This window comes from Phallusia mammillata, chromosome 8 (genome assembly GCF_965637545.1).
Source record: "Phallusia mammillata chromosome 8, kaPhaMamm4.hap1.1, whole genome shotgun sequence".
Lineage (NCBI taxonomy): Eukaryota > Metazoa > Chordata > Ascidiacea > Phlebobranchia > Ascidiidae > Phallusia > Phallusia mammillata.
In genome coordinates this window covers 1202842-1220970 of record NC_137259.1, presented here as the reverse complement: position 1 = coordinate 1220970, position 18129 = coordinate 1202842, and the positions used below count along the sequence as shown (strand labels likewise).

The window sequence follows — 18129 nt, the reverse complement described above, 5'->3', positions numbered from 1 at the left end:
CATCACCGCATTAAATATCACAAGAAAACATCTTTTCAGCAAAAAGATACAAGCCAAAATATGTGTACACAACATCACTACGTTGTCCTAAAGAAGAAAACAGTAATTGTCGAAACGTAGTAATGATACATGCACATATATATTGGCTTGTGTTCTGTTACTGAGAATATTTAGAATCGAGCCTTGTGCATCAAAAACATCGTTTGCATTCAAACCCATAGTTGGCAACTATAGCATCACAGCTACTGTAATTACATCAAGGTGCTAAAAGTTTATCCAAAACCCAGACGTAATTCCTGCGAGAAACCAATTTTATTCCACATGAGTTTGCTGATTTACTTTATTTTTTATCACACGTTTTATACCACAGCAAAGTTACCTTTGCATTTACTTAGATGGTTAACCAACTTATGCATAGAAGCATTACATATATTGTATGTAAATAATATGTATTAAATGTTTATTTGTCTACAGCAGGGGTTCCCAACCTGTGGTACGCGTACCACTAGTGGTACGCGAAGGTTTTTCAGGTGGTACGCGAGTAGCTTCCGTATTTTCCACAAAAAATAGGTGCGCCCGGAAATGACTTTCGATGCGCTGTTAGCAAATTTACACCGCGCATCGACCGATAGGTGGACAGTAAACAAACACCAAAATATCGTTTAATTTAATTGTGGTGCTTTAGTGTTATTTTAGTAGGCCAATATTGTTCTTCTCCACTAAATATGATTCGATCAAATTAGTTGTTCTGCAAGAAATGGTACGCGTGGCAGTACAGAGCGTGTGGTACGAGATCGTACAAAAGTTGGGAACCCCTGGTTTACAGCAACATCCCACTTATTTACAACAAACGGGGGAACTCCCTCAACCCACCAACAATCAGCATCATGAAGTATTTCAAAATGAAGACGATAAAATCTGGAGTGCTGTTTCTGTAAGTCTCGTACTCGCATGGACACGGAACTCCAAACTCTCTGCAGAACAAATGAAAAAGAAATAATGTGAGTTGCCTTCTATCACAGCCACACAATATACAATGGATATTAAAACGCAAGTACAATGTAAAAACTTACAAATTTTTTTTTCTGAGATTGGTTAAAGAGTATTCGATAAATTCTCTTGGTCAAAACCACAGCTTTCTTGCAAAAGCTTGCGTATGTGAAAACAGTTAGTTACCAAATGGCGATACGCAAATTAGTAAAATAATCGCAACACTATATACAAGTTCTCTGTCAGTTTTGTTTTAGATCCGGCTACGGACTTTACTTATCTCAGGTTTATTGAAGCAGCAAATTCAAAATCTTTCCGGCCTAATTCGAACTTTGTTAAAAAAATTCGGTTTTGGTTTCAGTTCAATTTTCAACTCTATTCCAACCACTAACCGCCAACAAAACCACACATAACATCATTCCTTTGAATTCCCTTTAGACTTACTTGCAGTTTCTTATAAACCATCCCTTCTGCCAGGAATCTCTATTCAGTTGTTCGTAGAAATAGCAAGCGATCATTACTGTTGCGGGAACCGTGTAAAGAACACTGAACACTCCAATCCGGACCATTAGACGCTCCAGCTTCTCTACTTTGTTGGTGCCACCGTCGTGTTTCACAACATTTCTATGTAAAATAAAAATGAGTTCATATTATCGTTGGATATAGCAAATATAGTTTAATCCACAAATTAAAACATACGAACGTAATTAATGTCAACACACTCGTTATTACAATATTGGTTACATCAGCAGCGATCAATTACACCGCTTTGGACAATTCACCAGGTGATAAACTAAATATAAACCTTTAAACATATGTGTTTTGAATGTAGAAATGTAAAAATGTTTTTGGAAATTTATCTGAATATTGTCGCTCGCTTTAATCATTTTCTGGAGTGTTAAAGTTAAGTTGGTTAGTTCACCTCAAACGTGTTTTAACTTCATTACTTGTTGTTACCACAAACTACTTTGGTTTTAAATGAAGGAAGACAGCTTAGTATCATAAAATGCATGTGTTAATCTATAAGAGTTAGACTTTAGAGAGTCTGAGATTACAAACCTGATGTTGAACATTGCGACGAAACCTGCAATGAGGAAGCAAGTTCCCACGAGTAGAAAGATTGAAAGAGGAACGAGTAGGAACCAGAGAAGGTGGGTTGTGTTGTAGATGCCCACGAAACAGACCTGAACATTACATGAAGGTTAAATACTGTTACAACATCTTTCCCACGTGTTTAGCCATTGTTCTTATTTTTACGGTTAGACAGTAATAATCCAGTGAACTTTTAATGGTACTAATTGATTGGGAGTAAAATAATGGAAAAGGCAGATATTACTTAAAAGTAAGATATAATAAGATATAACAAAACAAATTCTTTTTACACTTTTTGAAGGTGAAAAAAATCACTCATTAAATACAAGATTCACTTATGAAAGGAAAATGAAAAAAATACATAGAAAAAGATAAATACAGTATACGTTAAACAAGAGTAAATATGCAGTTCTTCAAAAAGAGATTTTCCCATAAAAAGCAATGAAAAAAAGACACAGAAAGAGACAATATACGTTGGACGAAACTTCAGCTGCAGTTCTTACCCCGCTCAGCACGTCGCCTTCGATTTTGGATGAGATTAACACAGCTATGGTTTGAGCTGCAGGGATCGACCAAGCCACACCGTGGAAGTACGGGCTCTTCTGCTCAATGGCTTCGTTGCCCCACTTTAATCCGGCAGCCAGGAACCAGGTTATAGTCAGCACCACCCACCTGGATAAAATTAAGATAAATTTTTAAATCAAAGATTGCAACAGGTAAATGCGAATGGCATTTTTTTAATGAAAAATGAGTTTTTCAAAGATATTTTAAAGCCACATAAATTTACCGGAACATATAAAATCCCATTCATTAAACGTATCAGCAATTAATCCATTTACTAGTGATACATTTGTGGATTGTGCACGATATTTTGTAGGATCCATGAACAAATTTGTGCACGATATTTTCAAATCAAAAAAATAACGAGTGTAACAGAAAGTTTATTCACCAGATTGAACTGGCCATGCTGAAGAAGTAAACCATCATGAATAGAACAGTACAACCCGCCTCTCTAGCTCCTTGTGTGACCACCTGCAAACATAAAAACGTGTGATTTCTATAAACTTAAAATCTTTGATATATGTTTGGCATGTTAGAAACAAGAGTGCTTGACAATTAGATTTGGTATTTGTGTCAAACGAACTCAAATTTACTTCCAGCAAAGACGCGAAAAGAATGTGAACACGAATGAACTTTGATTGAAACTCGGAATATCTGACAATTTTACGACAAGACTTTTGTGGATTTCCGACAATAAATGAGGAACGTCGCGCCAAAATGTGGATGATCGTAAAAACGAAATTGAAACAGAGATTGACATTTTGTTTTATAAAACATTTGCCTGGGAGCAAAAAGTAGCAAGATCTCTCTTTAGATATTTGTTAGTTTGATCAAAAACAGAACTGCCGTAGAACTTGTACATAGTGATGGCTACCAAAAAAATATTGCAAAAAGTAGTTTTACTGAAGTCTACTGGGCAATCGCTGTTGTCATCATTATTGTAAAATGTATTTACATGCATGGCTTTAGTGCCAAAAGTTTTTGATAAAGTGGTCTAAAAGTAAGAGTAGGGCAAGTCTTGTCGGAACGGATTCGGTTCGGTTCGGGATTAAGTTTAAATAAAACTTTGGGCTGCAATTTTATGAAAGTTACATTGCAATAAAGCGTTTTGATGAATTGGTCTTACCTTCGGACAAGCGCTGATCGGTGTTTCCATGCTGCAATAATCGCTGTGGAATTGTTTACAGGAAACATTATCACGAAGGAAAAATCCGGCGATATATGCGATTGAGACCATGAAGTAACAACCTGAAATATACAATGAAATGTAGATGAAGCTACTGCTTTATATAAAACTTAGTTTGAAGGAATCAGGTTTGCGAAGGTTCGTTATTCTGCTTGGCTTTATTGGGAAATTTTACTGATCTATTTCTAAAATGATAAATTAGGTACAGAAAGGTTGGAAAAATTAGCCAAGTAAAAAGTCATTTACAAGGGTACCGGCGTTTGGCTGTATAAATGATTGTGGCATTCGTTTTTGCTTTGTACTCATAGCCCAACACCAAAACAAAACTAATTACATATTGTGTACTTTCCTTTTGATAAAAACGATTAATGGGCTACAGAGTGGTTGCAAAAGTTGGCCACGTAAAAAAGCCATTTCCATGTGTATCAGCATTTTTCATTACAAAATGATTTTGGTGTTGCTTTTTGACTTGGATTTAAACATAGCCCGACACCAAAACTAAAATTCGCTTGCGTAACAAAGGAAACCACAAGCGAAGTCGACAAAAGGCGCGCCATTATGTAGTAGAATAGACAGAAAAATGAATGTGGTTAAAATATGGCATTGTACTTCGGTAAAGATAAACAAAACCACATGGTCTATGCCTTGGTTCAAACCGTAGCCTTTACAAAGGACGGCAAGCGTTACCCAGCACAAGTGATCAAGTGCTCATGCTCTTTGAAGTCAGTTCAGGCACTCTAATTACCTGATGAAATATTGGGCGCATACATAAATACATTGGACGATCAAAATATAAGCGCCCTTATACAGACCAGCCATTGCCAATAAAATAGCTTCAAGAGACCTTTGCTTGATCCACGCGCTTAATCTAGACTGGTTGGCTGAGTCAGAAAGAGAACAAAGAACTGTTTGGGAGCTTTAGGGAATTATTATTATTGTTCGTTTGGCGACGGAACGGTCAGTAGGTGCTTGGGGACGTTGGTAAGGAGGTTGTTGGATGGAAACATATTGACGCCCACCAGATTATGAATCATTGGTTTGAGGACAAGCGTGCTACGACAGGTTAAGACTTGAATTGGAAAGTGTTGGAATGAAAGTTGAAACATTGACACCACAAAACAATAAGCGCTCCTGGTCAAGTCATTAAACAACACAAATAGTTTCGTATATCATTTGCAAAAATCGAACCATAAGGTAAAGTAATACTTTTTGTCATAAACAAATTCCAACCACACAGATATCAATTTTAACGGTGGAAAGACTTCAAACGCGATTTTTTAACGCAATTAACAGTTAGACTTATAACTATTAAACCTAAAAAATCTGTATTCAAAGGAATCTGAACCCAACTGATTGCATGTCAATACAATAATGAAACCTACAGCCATTGTCACTTGTTTTCAAAACTTTGCGAAAACAACATCGTCCGGACCGCTAACTTAGGAATTCGCACAGAAAGAGAAACAACGAAATTCAAACCTGACCGCAGAACGGTTCAGGTGCAACCCAAGGTTATGTTACGATGACGTAATGAAGGGGTGCCTGTTAACCACACACGGATTGGTGTAAAGGGGGGCTGGGCAATGACGTCAGTTGGTTGGCCCACACAGAAGTAAAGTGGTTTGGGGAAGCAAAGGTTATGACAAGGGGGTGCGAATGATGGGTTGGGCACAACTTAGCTGAAAATGAATTGATTACTACAGTTTGGAAAAAGGTCAATAATATGCGTTTTGGAAGCGAAACCTTCAACGCATTATTTCTAAAAAAACTTGTACAACTATTTTTAAAATGTTCGGAATAGTGTGCACCGTCTGCAGCCAACATATCGTGTTTTAGCTCAATGCTTTCGAATTAGCTTATTATAAATCGATATTGCGGGGCACAAGTAGATAAATAAACTTTTCGCATAAGCATCGACGATTGACCTGAGGACATTACGATGTAATGAAGTACCAAATCCACAATTCATCACAAACCAATAACATCACCAACTGAAAAAACTGCTTGGTCATCACAACACTTCATAATCAAACCGCATGATTCATGCGACAACTTCAAATCTAATGAATGGAACTGAACCTGAACGTGGAGTTGGAGATATTTCATCACGTGACAAATTGGCGGCCACGTGACGATTGTGATGCAATCAAGCGTGACCCGACAAGGCTCGGCAATTGGATTTCAAAGTGTTTGATTCTTCGCTTAAACTACCTGCGCCTTTCACCGCTAAGGTACCGGGATTAATCCCAATCACCGGTCATTCGTTAACACTCGTGCCTAACTTGAAGGTGCACACGGTGTGCTTAACTTGACGCGTGAAGTGAATAGATGAAGTTTTCCATCGACAGCATAGCACCGTTGTCAGTAAAAAAGAAGTTTAGAAACTTCGTGAAAAAACATGGCATCCTGATTTACCTAAATTTACTTTTATAGTATTTTTTTCTCTTGCGGTTTAACGTTTTTAGAGTAGTGACATCAAAAATTTACAATAATACTAAATCAACAAACTTATAATAACGCGACCATACCAATAATTCAGCACATTTTAAGTTAAAAACGTTTTGTAGACGGTTCCAAGTTGGTTTATGCCTTCAAAAATGTCAGATAGAGGTTCAGTTTTAATTTAACTTTTATTTTGAAAACTTTTTGACCCTAAAACCTCTAATTACGTCACTGCACAGAAACATCTTTCACCGTCACGCTCCAGTTGCGCGCAGTTATGTGTAAAGCCGCCTACCAGAATTTTTACAAAAGTGAATCTTTTGGTCTGAAACAATGCTGTTTTCGATAGTTCTATTCGTTGTGCATTTTATAATTGTACCTAAAATATGTGGTCATAATTACCAAGTAATTGGCAACTCTAAAAATGCTGCGTTGGCTTTCAAATTTTACCACACAACCAAAAGAAAACTTCTAGCATCAGTAACCAATCCATTGTCTTTTCAATTACCTTTGCAATGCAGCTCGCAGCGTTTAAGGAGTATATAATCTCACTAAACATGTTTTCAAAATCAAGGCAAACATTTCGTTGACAGGTCACAAGCAGTTGGATGAAGTTGTCGATGATTAAACGTCTTCACTTCAACGGAGTTCAATTCCTGATTAGCTTTGTGCAAACAGCAGCGCGCGAACAACCATTTAAAGTGACAGAGACATTAATCAAGTTGAAGGGATAATGGTGCGGTGTGGAATTGATGGATTACGTGCGGAGGTTATAGATTACATGAATAAGACGGGTGGCAAAATTTAGTGACAAAGTAATGAAATTGGGGTAGTATATCAGGTGACGATATTAGGAGTTGATTTCGAATCGTTGAAATGTGTCAAATTAAATTAAAACAATGGTTTGTATTTTTTGGCTCACGTTATTAAATTTTCCAACCACAATTTTGTAAACATTTGTAAAGTTTGTGGCTGAGGTAAATAAATAAATAACTCGATTTATAAACAAAAAAAATCACAAATGATTTTGACACTTGGGTTTATATACGACGGCATAAAAACCAATGACTTTGGTGCAAATACCAAAATATTACAGATGTAAACTATAACAACTTGAAAACAATAACAAAGATCTTTGCCAATTCATTCACCTTTCTTTACCAATTCCATTTGCACATATTTCTAAACAAGGATTTTACGGCAAACTAAAATTCCCCAAAGCAAAAGATAACCCAGTAAATCCGACCCTAACAGTACAGATAAACCGGCACGAAACTTGTTCCTTATATGGAGTGAGAACGAGCAGTACACTCGGGATTTAGTAGACGGGATCAGCTGATAAATCTATGCAAGGTTGCCTTATTTGACAAATGTAAAGCAAAACGACCACAGCGTTATTACGACCGACAAAGAGAACTACATAAGTCATTAAAGGTGGAACAGAAGTCATTAGGGGTTCATTACACAGGGAAGGGATCTAAAGTTACTTCAATATTGCTTCCAGAAATGAATGTATAATGTACGTTGCGACAGAACTAATGATTATTACCGACTTTCTGATGGAATTTTAATCATGGACATTGGCACTATTTATTTCATTTTTTGACAAGATCAAAAATTTGCAACTAGTTTAATTAGTTTAATCCAAAAGATGCAACTGAGACGTTGTAAACTTAACAAACATTTACCCAACGGAATGATCCAGTAATTTTGTCAGAGAAGGGATTTAGCAAGCTTCTAAAATAGAAAAGAAATTTACCAGTCAAATCAAGCAGAGAAAACCGGTAAAAACATTTTTCGAAAGTCAAGTTCATCACGTGTCAAGTAACAACCAAGAGTTCACTAAGGGTCAACGTTATTCGTTTATCAGAAACAGGGAAAGGAATTTGTCACTCGTCAGTTTTACGCGATGTCCCATGGGGTTAACTTCACAGTACACAGACTTGCTGTTGCTGCGATGTCATTTAACAGTTCATTGCAGGGTGTCTGGGACTCTGAGGTTTTGTGCAGACCACACTGATGAGTGATGAATGCAGATAAGCAACGGCGCCGTTTGAGACAAGTGTAAGTTACCCCCCACAAACCCCAACAAATTTATGTTGAATGTTTGACAACGTGCCTTTTGTTAGCTGTGCAATTAGCTCTATCTTATAAGCTCAATGCAGATTTCACATTATTTCCCCAACCGCTTACTTACTATTTCAAATCCTCCAATAACTAAAATACACAGAGCATCTTTTTGTGTAAAGAACGGCATTTCAATGATCAATGTGGTGAGTAATTCTCTTTGCCGCATTATTTCGTTAATTTCGTGTGAAGGGTCAAACAAAGCAAACATTCTAACTTTTTTTAAACTTCCAGCTATGATGACTTAAACTCGACGCGAGTTATGTATCAGAAAAGACTCGAATTGACTCCCGAGTAACCGACAACAGGACTCGAACTGTATGTAACACATGTACTTGTCAGGTAGTCAACTTCCAACAGGTTTTCCGAAGGGTTTGAAGCCTAGTTTGTCACATTGTCTATCTTTTTCTGGATCCGGTGCCTCTGAATGCATTACCCCTGCTTGGAAAATTCACTGATAAGTCAGATTCCCTACACACTAGGGGGGGAGTTTAGACAATGTTAAGGAGCAGCATGGGAACGCTTTGCTGACACTGCGGTGGTCTCAACCGCAATCAGCACGCACATCGTCAAGTAGTCTGCTATTCTCACTTGACACACACGCTGTGTACCACACACAAGTCTGTGGAAGATAAGAAGGCATGGATAGGGTTTGCCACAGCTATGCCTGACATGTGGATTGACAATTTGTGTATGGTCTGGTTGCAAGAACTGTCAAAAGTTTGTTAAAACAACTGGGGATATACACAACTACAGGAGATTAATTGTCAACAGGCAATAATAGTAATTGTTTTGGTGATTGTATAACACACTTCAGCCGCCCACCTAAAATTATGTAAAACGAGCGGCAGACGATCAGCGTCAGTATAATCGTTTACTTTCGAATCAGAAATATTAATTTGGCCGAGTTTAAAAACCACTTCAGTTTAAGTTTTATTTAAAAGCTTCTGTCGCTTTTTTGGGTATATATTTGATAAGTGAAGACATATCTATCTGTCACCACTCTGTTACACAGGCCGATTCCTGTAGTCTGTTATGACATTTTCACTTATTTCTGATGTTTTAATGTTTAATAATGAAAGTACCAATTTGTGATTATAGATATTCACCAAAGATTGCTGTTCAAATAAGTAAGAATCATATGTTGTAAACTTGTAATATGGCACCGAGTTTGTAAACTTCCAAAACAAACAAATCCAGCTAAACACAAAAAACGAAAGTCAGAATAGAAGTTTGAAGTGCAACAAAACCACAAACTAACGGACGCACACCGATAAGAAAACATCGAATTGCTTCCGGATAAGAACGAGGAATGGACACAGCAGGCAAATTTATCTAATCAACCAACAAGCACTTTCTCAACAGGAAAGCCCGATAACATCACACATGTTACATCACCAACTAAAACGTAGAAGCTCTCTCATAACGAATGTTAGACAAAAGCTGGATTACAAAAACGAAATAATGATAGCCCGAACACCTGTTCAATACAGGGTCTGTTACATTGAATTGCTTGTTTTTCAATTGTTAAAGATAAAAAGGCCTTTCATTAAAGTCAATTAATACTGTTAAACCAGTTATTTGACTATAAATAGTCAAAGTTGTTCTTTTAGGTGATACATAGGCTATGTAGAAAACATACAGACATCTTAGGTCTTAAATAAACGAATAATGGTGGACTTTTAAAGTAGCAAGAAGCCAAACAGTTGAAACACTAATGGAACTTAAGTCTTGTAATTTTACTTGACCTTATAACGGAGCCGACAGCAAGCAGCCACCACAGAATTTTCAGACTCACTGCTAAGAGCAATTTTCGTGGGTTTTGGTCTGACCTTCCTCCGACAATGCGTTTATATGTCAACAAACACAAGCGCTGTAGATTTCGCTAGTGGTCCGATCAGCGCTGGGTTTTAGTCTATAGTCGTTTACTTACGCCGGATTATTGTCGTGTATGCAACCGATCTGCGTGCTGTGATTTGATAATTTGCAGACGTTGCAAGTTTTACATAAGTGTGTATTAAAACAGAAATGTGACCTGCAAAGTCGTTATACTTTGCAGATGTTAATGTAGTATGTAAATGAGACAAACGGTATTATAGGGATTTCTGCACTTATGATGGATTGTTAAAATGTTTGCAAAAAACATATTTACTATTTAGATGTTTCATGAGAACATTTCAAAATGTAGATCATTATGTAAAAAAACACTAGCTTACAATGCGACTCATTGTCCGAGAATTTATTAAAATTGCTGTGATTGTGTGATAAAATTTGGGGCATTGATAGAAGATATATGGATGGTTCCTTACATTGCTCAACAAAGCAGATTAAATCATCCAAATCGTCATTCTTTCGTATCTCAAACCCAAAACGTAAACAAGCGATTCGCGTGTCAGATTATATTTGTAGTTCATCAACACGACAGTCTCGTGAAAGGAAACACTAAATGAGTGATTTTTGCCACGAAACTCGCCAAGTTTACTGTTCCGAGCTTTCAGCTATTCTATAACAACGTAAAATTCGCAAGTTTCTCCTCAAAATGATACCAACATGACTATTTGAATCAGAAAGTTTTTGCCACCCTAAAGCGGCTTCCACATTGCAGTTTATAAAGATGTGTTGTACTTGAATCAACACTAAACAATCGTATAAAGTGTAGCAAAAAATGGGTTTAAGGTAAACATTAGGTATGTGGCAAACGTTGGTAGAATAGACTTTGAAAACATTGTCAGCGAGCTAAACGTCAGTTATATAGAGTCCAAACATCGCTTTGTGCGACACCAACTACCGAATCTATTGATACCGGGGTATTTGGTTTGTGTACGCAACTATACAGAACGGATGTTGGATTGAGAAGACAAAGGAAAGGCGGGATAATGGGTAAAAGAGCAGAAGCTGACATTGTGTGTCCCGATTATTCATTGTTGGTTCAAAGAAATGTTCTAAAACACTTCAGCCAAACTTTGGGATCAATATATTGTCCACAATAAGAAACTAAAATTTTAACGTTTAATCCAACAAAATTGTGGAACTTTTAGAAAGTATATTGTATTTCCTTTCATACTGTGTATACTGTGTAGTTTGTTATATAATCACGAGTCACCAGAGACTCAGTACGGGGGTTGGAGACAACAGTCGCGTATAATAACAGACTGAAAACTTTGACAAGTTCAAAGTCATCTATCGTTTTTGAGATATATACACTTTATCTAACACATCTGTTTCGTTTTTAGATCAAAATCGAAACACGTTGCAAACAACTAATCAAACCCATTAGAGTCAGCAAGCAAGCTAATTTACTATTACCAATTCAGCACTAACTAACCAAACACAATATCGTCATTCATAAAAGCAAGCAACACCTGAAAAAGTTTTATTCAAAACCAACCAAGAAAATCATTGGCTGAATAAAATCAGTAGTTTCTCCCCACCCTATCTTGCCACACGCCTTCCCTTGGCACCAATCACTTGGAATCAACCCTGAGGTTAACCAGGCCCTAGTGGTTTGGATCAACGTTAGTTTTCCACTTCACGACACTTCAGTCTTGACACAAACACCGGTGCCAGTTTTTTACACTGTGACCTACTTCACATGAGAGTATGATGAATTGTAATGTAAGTTTTTGTCTAAGAAGCTTTGATAAATGTATATTGTGAAGTTACAAACTAGACCATGGGTTGGGTCTCGTAACACTTTACAGTCTAAAACGTTAACCAAGTTTTTAATTGGATCAAGAAATGCAAATAATTAAAAATCAAAATAACCAAGTGCACAATTTTTTTTGCAGTGGTTTCTGTAAAAAAATTGTCCAGGTACCCAAAACAAGCCACACAAACATAAACAACCAGCAACACAGACAGTTCATGTCCGGAATTCGAAAGCACGATGGCCTTGGGATAAATTCTAAACAGGAAGCAACGACTGGAGATAAACGGGACTCTAGTTACATTTTGTGCCCAATCGCAAAAGCCAAAAGGGTCTACAGTTCACCATAACTCATATAGGTTTACTGAATATGAGATGCCGCGTGGCTTTAGTCACTGATGCTGAACTTCGACTAATACGATTTAGGCCCGCCAGACGCGACTCTGTGTCATGCGGTGGTTAAACCTACCCCGGTATCGAAGATGTGCAGATTAAGCTCTTTGCGGTGGTTGCTGTGTTACTGTGTTTGTACATATTAAGGTAAACATGTATATACATTAGCACGGCTAATTCAATCAGGTATTGAGTTAGTCAGGTCGAAAGGTCAAAGCTGTTTTTACAAGCTTATTACATTTATATTGTTCGGTGCCATTTAAGCAAACGTTTGGTACCATGCTACAATCCTTATACATTATGTCCGAACTGAAAAGATATACACTATGCCCGAAATTAAAAATCACCACAAAATCCCTCTACATTTTATAAATATAGCTTACGAATCAGTCAAATTTGGGGATTCGTACTGAACTAATTGGTACGTTTCTTTAAAGTCACAAGCAGCAAAGTGGGATGGGCTGAAAATAAGAAAACCAAAAACAGCTTAACAAGTTTAGAACAGGTGGTCGGAAAGTTTACAACAAAAATACAGCCGTGAAATTGAAGGTCATTAATTCATGACCTTCAAATTCAGAAACCAATGTTCACCACAGTCATATGATAGATCCTGTGCCAAAACATGTTTTCAATGCACACACAAGGTTGGCAAGAACAAGTCCAGCACAGTTCAGGCTGTAGTTTACGTCGTGAGTTCGGTCTTTGTAAGCCTGCGAGGCATGGAAAGCGTGGAGGTATTTAATTATCGCTAAGATCTCCGCGTAGCATATGGGCAGAATTAGTGATATCGCCCATCTACCGTACGTTGCTGCTGAGATGACAAAATAAACCAACACCGATTCAACGGAACCGACCCAGTAGATATTTGTGTACACGTTTCTATGCGCATAGGTTCAGGAATTTCGTGGTTTCTTCGCTAATGAAGGGCGGTTTAGATTACGTAAGAATAAAACGGTGTTTCCACCCTGAGTGCAAGAAAGGTTTTCGTCAGTCCATTCATCTCACGACATATTTTATACTGCTGTTTTTATTGAAACACAGTTAATTGGTTCCACAAAAGGTTACTGGGGCAAATATAGTCCAAACCTTGCAAAAGTTAAGACACCCTAGGGGAGGGGTGGGCAACCTTTGTTACTGTAGGGCCAATTATAAATGTCAAAATTGGATCGCGGGCCGCACATGTGTATAACACAAAGTGATTTTCCCTGGTTTCTTACCAATTATGCTTAACTACAATTATAATTCGAATTTGATCCTAGCCACATTTTGCCAGGTCGCAGAAAACTAGCATCAGGCGCATTAATCAGCTCAAAAGTATGAAATAATTGGACTCGTTTGCCAGTACTTTTGAAATCCAAGCGTCTGTGCGGGCCGCACAATCTTTAATGAAGGGGGCCGCAGGTTGCCCACCCCTGCACTAGGGTAATATACATGTGGATGATGGACAGCCTTGGGAAAATGACTAAAACTGTAAACACGTATGATCTGTGTATTTATTTAATAGTGAACGTACACTAAAAAATAAATCCAGATTTTGAGTGGCATTTACATATCAGTGAGATTAACAATTAAAACACCTTTACCCGTTGCGCTGTGTAGTAGTTCTTTGTTTTTGAATGAAAACAGTATTAATAGTTACAGGACTAGCGACAACAAGTCTACCTAACTCAAGTAGGACAACTTCCACGTATTTAAATACGCGTTAGACGGGCAACAAGTTTCTTACAAGGACCCGGACTCGACTGAAAATTTGTAGCAAACTAATGGAGTGGATCAGCCACAATTTATTCGAGGGGACTTGATACCAGAAAGTACAAGACTTGAAAACTCGTGACAAACCAAGAGAGTTTGTAGGAATCGTAAACGGTTGGAGTTAAGGACTTCTATATTTGACTGCAATTATAAGTTGATTTCACACGTTTTCTGACCCCTCAATTTACGAGAAATTCCAGTAAGATCTGAATATTTACTTTGTCATTGATGAACAACAATCATTAATAAGTTGAATTAAATAAGGGAAAAATATACACTCAACAACTGTTCAAGCCAACGACGACAATTGGGTAGATAGCGCACAGGATAAAGATCTGGTAAAGTATTAAACTAAACATATTACCAACAAAGCCTGTTAACTTTGCATTAATTACAATTGATACTGTCAGAAAAGTTCATCAGAGAAGCAACAACATAGTAACGACACCAGAGCCTTGGTCTACTCAAATGGCATCTTATGTAGGGCCAGGTTTTTTTTAAGGTTTGGTTTGGGTGACCGCTAAGTAGTTTTTGAGAGATCGCAAGTGTTTCATTTAAATACCAAAAAATAGCCATATTTGCTTATTTGGGAAACCGCTGGAGAAATTTGGGGGACCGTTTCGGTCCCCCAAAACACCTTAAAAAAACACTGTGTAGGGCTACCACAAAAATTAAACGAACACTGAAACATAATATGACATGGATGAGAATATTAGTTTTGCGGGGAATTGTAGGTAGCCTAACATAACAGCGAGACAAAAGTACTCGCGTATGGCGTAACTAGAGCATAGCAGGAAAGTTTTGTTGAAGGGTTTGGCAATTTTCTTAACGAACGACACCCGTAAAATTTTCCGAAGCTCACCCATAAATACCACATGAAGAAAACTAAACCATCAAATTTCAGTGCTATATATTTTGCTAGACGTTAACTTAAGGTAATAAGTTAACATAAAATTTGACCTTGATTGATAACTGCCATGTCAAGATTATGTGGGGGGATTTAAATTTTCCGTAAGTTGCAGTTCAATAACGAATGAAAATGTTTTGAATCGTTAAGTAAGGAATTCGTGGATAAAAATCATTGGTTTAGTTGGGCATTTATACATTTTCGTTGGTTGCAAAAACTAAACCGTATTTTTAGCAGTACCAACAATTTTTTTGCGAATTCTTTACTAGAGCTGGACAAAAGTTAAATTCACACGATCGTCTATTTGAGCTTGTGTGAGAAACTACTCGTGCTCATACGTGGATTATGACATCATCATTGTCCAAACGCCGTTCAACAAAGGAAAACGAAACGCGTCGTTCCGTCGTAAGCGCGAAACCCGTAATTTAGCACGAGAGGTAGCTTACCTGACAGAAAGACAATAGGTCGTTCAGGGTAGAGAAACCTCGGCATGTCGATAAGATATGTCAGGACGGTGAAAAGAGTGGACAGAACGCATAGGAATGACCAGCAACCAATCCACAAGCTGGCAAAACGGCGCTCTTCCCTGTGCAAATACAGACAGTATTTATCTACTAAATGAGCAGGGCTGTTTGCTTTAGGTTGTGATGTAATGTTGACTTGGACTGGGCCCCATCAAAGCCTTTAAAACACATGTTACCACTGCTTGATGTTTTGTATCTGGTGGCCTAGGTTACTTTGCTATCATTGAACATGATCTGCAACATACATGAATGCATTACATTTAGAGATGGGGTCAAACACAGTGCATTATTGACATATTAATCTGATTGACCTCATGCCATGTTTTGTAAGTCTTGCGAACATCAGGTTACTTTTTTAAATATTATTTGGTGATTATGATTTTAATATGATCAAGTCCACATAATTGTATTCCTAATTGTATTTTTTTGCCAGAACCTTTGCTCCTCAGACATGGACTAGACAAAAATTAATATAATTGATGCCCTTAATACAAGATTTAGGTCTGTAATTAACCCCACATTTCCTCTGGTGAAGAGAAAGTCCAATAAGTGTCTTAGGGCAATCTTGGACTTAAGAATGGTAGTGTTTGATATTCTTTTAAGGCTTTACTTTAATAAGGAACCTATAATCTTTACCATAAGGTACAAATAGTAGCATCAATTGTCGAAAGAAGTAACTATTCATTTAGTCTTGTCAAGTAGTTTGTAAGTATTAGTGCAATCTAAATATATATTGGTTTGTAAGACGTCACGTACTTGTTCCAGAAGAGAAGTTTATCAGCATCACAAGGTGCCCCACAATCCTCTTGCTCCATAAAAACATAATCTAAACAAAATAAATGTGTTTGCGACATGCTTAAAACAGGTCATGGTTTCCATGGACTTGTATATCATTTAAAAACCAAACCAAAACTGCATGACATGCGAATCAATTGTATTTTTTATGGAATATTTTTATCATGCGTATTTCAAGTCGAGTAACTTACTCATTTCATTTTCACTTGGTACGGTCATATGTCCGGGACACACAAATTGAGCCCCTCCTCGGCAAGGACCATTAGGTACTGATGCAACCTCATTAGGCCCAAAACACAAAGGATCTTCAGATTGTTCAGGAAACTGATCACAGTTCAAGTTTGTGGGCCATGGAAAGTCAAATCTGAAAATGATGACAGATATTTTAGTTGGGATATTGTAGTTTAACTTAAGCAACTGATATGTTTAAATCAAGTATTGCAAGCACGAAGGTTGCATTACCCTTGTGTACATTCAGCTTTCAGTTGATAAAAATTATGAATATCATACTAGTATCAATACACTAATACAGTGGCAGTTTAAAAACCATTGTTTTATTTTACTTTTAAACATATTGTTTTGTTCTGAGCATATACTAATCAGACAACATGTAGTGCTCAAATAAATTAAACCTGGCTTATATATTTCTAATTAAACTTACTGTACAAGAAGACTTGAACATCCATCTCTGATTTGCTGGCACATATGTCTGCATGGTGGAAAGGCTTTGGCATAATCTGAGCACATCGGTAGATAAATGCTGCACAGAAATAACTTCAGATTCGGGGCACATCCAACCTAAAAAAACATACAAAAATTTTTGCATTCCAACACAAAGCTGAAGTGATTGTAATTATCTGTGGAAAACATATGTCCTAGTAATGTCTCTTCTGTTTGTTTATTATTTACACAACATAACAAGCTTTTTCTTGATGATTTATTACATCCATAAGTGCAAAAACATATAGTATATTTGAATAAAACTAACAAGAAACAAGACCTTCACAGACCGTTTGATCTTGCAACAGAAAACCCACAAACATATAATTATGTATGTTTTACAGAACTTTAACATGACATGCAACATGAATATCCGAATGAATAACCAAAATCATGTTACAACAAAACCCCTACAAGTTCCGTACCTTCACCAAAGGGTAGAAATGATTAATCTCAAGCCCAGCAGCATCTTGTGAATCATGACCCAAGATGTTAGGAAACAATGTTGTGTTGTATTCTGGAAGTAACAAAGTTAATTTATAAACAAGGTTGTTAAAAAATATCCTCAATTGGGACAATGTTAAATGTTATATATGTCAAACAGAAAAGCCAGTTCAAAACAGACAGCTATTAAAAAACCTGTTACCGTTATATTTTTCATTTTTCCAAAAAAATTCTCTTAAAGATTTATAAACGTTTATTATTACTCATTTAAAACGAATACAAACACAAACGATTGTAAACATATTTTAACCTTAACATAGCATAAAAACAGAGCAGAAAAGTACATACGAATGTCCTGGCATATTGACAATGTGATTGGTTCACATCTACTGTTTGGGTTCAGTTGGCAAGTTGAAAGATGAAACACCGATGTAATAAAAATCAAAAGTACTCCGTGTGTTTTCATTTGAAAAATATTCCAAGATCAACAGAAACAAAGTAAGAAAATAGAAATAAAAACTGTCAGGTTTAACTGAAAAAACAAAACATT

The 18129-nt window shown here is 36.9% G+C and overlaps 1 protein-coding gene across 1 annotated transcript in view; it reads right to left on the bottom strand.

The window, feature by feature from the left end:
* Positions 1-18129, bottom strand: part of LOC145203629 (frizzled-2-like) — a 19260-nt gene extending 1131 nt beyond the window's left edge. Inside the window, exons 1-12 of the mRNA XM_080075885.1 lie at positions 17928-18129; positions 17561-17652; positions 17077-17213; positions 16607-16779; positions 16377-16446; positions 15543-15682; positions 3770-3891; positions 3032-3114; positions 2586-2754; positions 2050-2174; positions 1435-1614; positions 874-974 (exon numbers count right to left, since the gene is read on the bottom strand). Coding sequence (XP_079932011.1) covers positions 874-974; positions 1435-1614; positions 2050-2174; positions 2586-2754; positions 3032-3114; positions 3770-3891; positions 15543-15682; positions 16377-16446; positions 16607-16779; positions 17077-17213; positions 17561-17652; positions 17928-18045 — 1510 coding nt within the window. The 5' untranslated portion in view covers positions 18046-18129. The remainder of the gene's footprint in view (positions 1-873; positions 975-1434; positions 1615-2049; positions 2175-2585; positions 2755-3031; positions 3115-3769; positions 3892-15542; positions 15683-16376; positions 16447-16606; positions 16780-17076; positions 17214-17560; positions 17653-17927) is intronic.